We start from the raw sequence: 3,485 nt of genomic DNA, 5'->3' as shown, positions 1-3,485 counted from the left end.
TTTTTAAAAAAGAATAATAAAAAGTCTTTTTTTTTTCCTTCAACCAGTGAAAAATAAATATTCTGAGATGAAAGCTGGGCTTCAAGAGAAAAACAAGAGAGGAAACCGAAAGCCCACACTGCTTAGCACTGCAGAAAGCACAACAAAGCCGGCTTTCTTCCGGCATTCAGCAGCTTTCTTATGGAGATGTGGTGTGTCATGGGGGGGCAAGCTCTTCTCCTAAATAAAAGGTCTGAAAACTGTCTTCCCTAAATGCAGATAAAAGCATTTCTTCCAAATTTGGACTCTGGGTACTTAGACCATCGAAGGGAGTGAGGAAGGGGGTGAGGAAGGGGAGAGGTTAAGATGAGGATGAGGTGTCAGGATGTGCTGCTCAGACTCAGGCTTGGGGGTAAACTGCTTCACCTCTCTGTAAAGTTGAGACAGCCTCGCCTGGGTGCAAGCTTGCTGGAAGAGGATGCTCGGGGGAGCCTATGGAGAAAACTGGACCCAGAGCAAGCAAAAGGTGCCAGAGGGTTTGTTTTGGCCCTTGCAGCTGGCGAGGAACCAGGCAGCAGCACCGTCAGATGAAAGGATGCTTCACCCACTACCCCAACGCCAGCAAACTCAGAGGCTTCACCCTCTGAGCCTGCCTGCTGCCCTGCTTCAGGCTCCTTCCACTCTCCCAGCTTTATAATGTGGGTGTTGGACAGAGATCCTGGGAAAGCGGCATCCCCTGCAGTCCCAGGAGCTCGCAGGGGAACAGGAGCCTGGAGCTCACTCCATCCTCCCTGGCTTTTGTGGGGGAGAGGAGGGAAAGCAGTGCTAGAGAAACCCCTGGACTGAAGCTCAGCAAAACCACAGGGCTTGAGTCAACGCTGGCTGCAATTATGGGAACACTTCCTCAGGCTCAGCAGGCAGGGACAGGACCTACGGTTTGTCTTCTCAAAGCAGGGCTTCCCTCAGTGGAGGGCTTCACTCCGTCCTCCCCATTTCAGCTGCTGGAAGGAGCACAGATGGATAAAAGCAAGCACCGGGGAGATGTAGCCACCTCTGAGGTTGGGGAACGCAGCCATGGTTTAACGACGCTCATCAAAACTATGCAAAGCAGTCAGCAAAAAGATGTTTCCACCAAGATGAAGCAACAGCAGAGGTTAGGCTGTGCGACGAGGCCGGTGTGGTTGAGCTCCAGCACCATCCTTAACCCGACACAAGCCCCCCACGCAAAGGCAAACGCTCCTGAATCAGCTTCGAAGCAGCATTGCGACTAAAATCTTGCGCAAGCCTTTTCCAAACCCGACGGCCTGATGGCAGAGCCCAGGGTTAATGAAACCCATGCAAAACCCATGGAGAGGCTGAGCTCACAGGCCAGTGCTCTGGACACAGCCAGACTGGGAGGCTGCAGCCAAGAAGAGGCAGCGAGGAACAACCTCCATGTGCCCAAAGCACGCCTGCTCACAGTCAAAGCCTCTTCTTGCAACGGTCAGGCCCTTACCGCCCTTCACCCTCCTGCTTTCCCAATCGAACATCACTTCCCCTCTGAAGCTAGGATTAGCATCTCACTTTCAGGCGTGTTTGCCTCCGCTCCTTTCCTTAGGAAGGCTGGGAGGACGCTCCCTGCCTCACACAAACCTATGAGACATGCTTCCCCTGTGATAATTCGCCCTAATCCCTGCTAACCACGCTGCTAAAGAGCTCTAATCCCCGTGCGCGGGCACACACACACTAATGGGATGGGGTGGGCTCAGCAAAGCCTGTAATGGACACCCAGCCCCGACTGAAAGGAGGTCAAGCGTAAATACCAAGTCCAGGTCATGCCCGTGTCAGCTGCCCCGCATCAGTGCTCCAGCGTCGGGAGATGCTCCTCTGCAAACCACCGGCTAAAACCCGGCTCCTCACACCCCAAGTCCTACCAGCAAAGCTCAAATTGCTCAACAGCAATGAGAAAAAAAGAAAAAAAAAAAATCCTCCAAAACCCCAGCGATCCCCACCGAACAAACAACCAGATACTCATTTGCTTCTTGGAAGGGTGCCCGAGGTATTCAAATGGCTCACGCCTGGGTCCAGAAGCCTCTTGAAATTCCTCGTTCTCTTCGGGCTGGGCTGGGAGCCCTGCAAGGCCAGCCATGCCGGCTTCACCACCCGGGAGGTTTCCACAGCCTGAGCCCTCCCACGGCAAACTTAGAGCTGGGCTCCGGCACTCCACGGAAGTGGAGCAGTCTGGGTTGTCCACACTCAGCACCTCCCACCATCAGCAAGAGCATCCACTTCTTTCCAGCCAGGTTGAAACCAGGACTTCTGCTGCTATCACCTCAGATCTCTGGCTGACAATGCCATTTCTGGCATCTTCAGTGAAGAAGGGATGCGACCTGAGGATTTGTGCCTAAAGGAGGATGCATCCCAGTACCCTGACATGGATCTACCTCGGGATGCAAAAGCACATACGGGATGCTCCCAAGGTACTACTGTAATCACACCTGACCAGCTCAGATGGGCATTTCTCTATCCAAATTAGTCCTCGATCTCTCCTTCAGATAGTAATCTCCCGCTCCTTCATCATCCAGAGACAGGGACAGACACTTAATGGGGATTCGTCTCCAACGCCTCCGGCTGCTTGCTCCGAGGAAGGATCAGGCTGCCAAACCACGCGTGATAATCTCCCAGAAAAGGGAGAGCAGTGATTTTGCAAGGCCAGTTTGAGGTTAATCGTTGACACATTGTGCGAGGAAGATGCTGTCAGGATTGGAAGTGTGGAAAGGGAAGGCTGAGGTCTCTTGGCAGGGCTGTCCCCTCGCATTAGGGATAAGGGCCAAGGAACCTTCAGTCATCCTGAGGTCTTTCACCACCCCACAGAGATCCCAACCCCTCCAAGTAGGCTCAAACACACCTGAGGAACACGCTGCGCTGACACATTCTGTAAGCAGCCACACATGACCTCACAGCTTGGGATAATTTCATTGCGTATCCACGGCCACGTGAAGTGACTCCACGCCCAGAATGAAAAACGGATTATTTGCGGTGCCCATCACCACAACACAACACACTCCTGACGTAGACAGACTCTACAGAGTCCCTGCTGCTGGGAGCCCACTGGTCCTAAAAATGAGCCTCAATTCTCCTTGCGTCAGGAAGGGATTAGACAGGCAGACCCTCAGCCAAACACCTCCAATCCACCCATCCCAAGGAATTCCCCAACCCTCGCTTGATTTTCAGCCCAAGTCTGATCTTTTTGTGTCTCTGACGTAGTCCTTACCCCCAGGCTGAATCAACGCCACGTCATGCCAGACACGCGGGTACCACATGGCAGGATGCAGTCTGAAGTGCCCTCGAGCTAAGATGATGTTCAACCCCCAGAATATCTCCCTCCACATCAAAGCCACTCTCCTCCACTCACCAGCTCTCTCACTCGTCAACCAAGAATGTTTGCTAAAGATGGAAGGGCTGGACCTGCTGTGGAGACGAGTCAGTCATGTCCACACAATAAAAGTGCCCATCAGTCACGAGTG

At 53.1% G+C, this 3,485-nt stretch overlaps 1 protein-coding gene across 1 annotated transcript in view; it reads right to left on the bottom strand.

The window, feature by feature from the left end:
- ETS1 (v-ets avian erythroblastosis virus E26 oncogene homolog 1) overlaps positions 1-2,107 on the bottom strand; it is a 27,933-nt gene extending 25,826 nt beyond the window's left edge. Inside the window, exons 1-2 of the mRNA XM_010150699.1 lie at positions 2,035-2,107; positions 1,818-1,845 (exon numbers count right to left, since the gene is read on the bottom strand). Coding sequence (XP_010149001.1) covers positions 1,818-1,845; positions 2,035-2,107 — 101 coding nt within the window. The remainder of the gene's footprint in view (positions 1-1,817; positions 1,846-2,034) is intronic.
- Between the last annotated feature and the right edge of the window lie 1,378 nt (positions 2,108-3,485).

Source organism: Eurypyga helias, unplaced genomic scaffold, assembly GCF_000690775.1.
Source record: "Eurypyga helias isolate BGI_N326 unplaced genomic scaffold, ASM69077v1 scaffold28584, whole genome shotgun sequence".
Taxonomy (NCBI): Eukaryota; Metazoa; Chordata; class Aves; order Eurypygiformes; family Eurypygidae; genus Eurypyga; species Eurypyga helias.
Note: the sequence above shows the minus strand (reverse complement) of the source record. Positions and strands in the feature narration are given on the sequence as shown.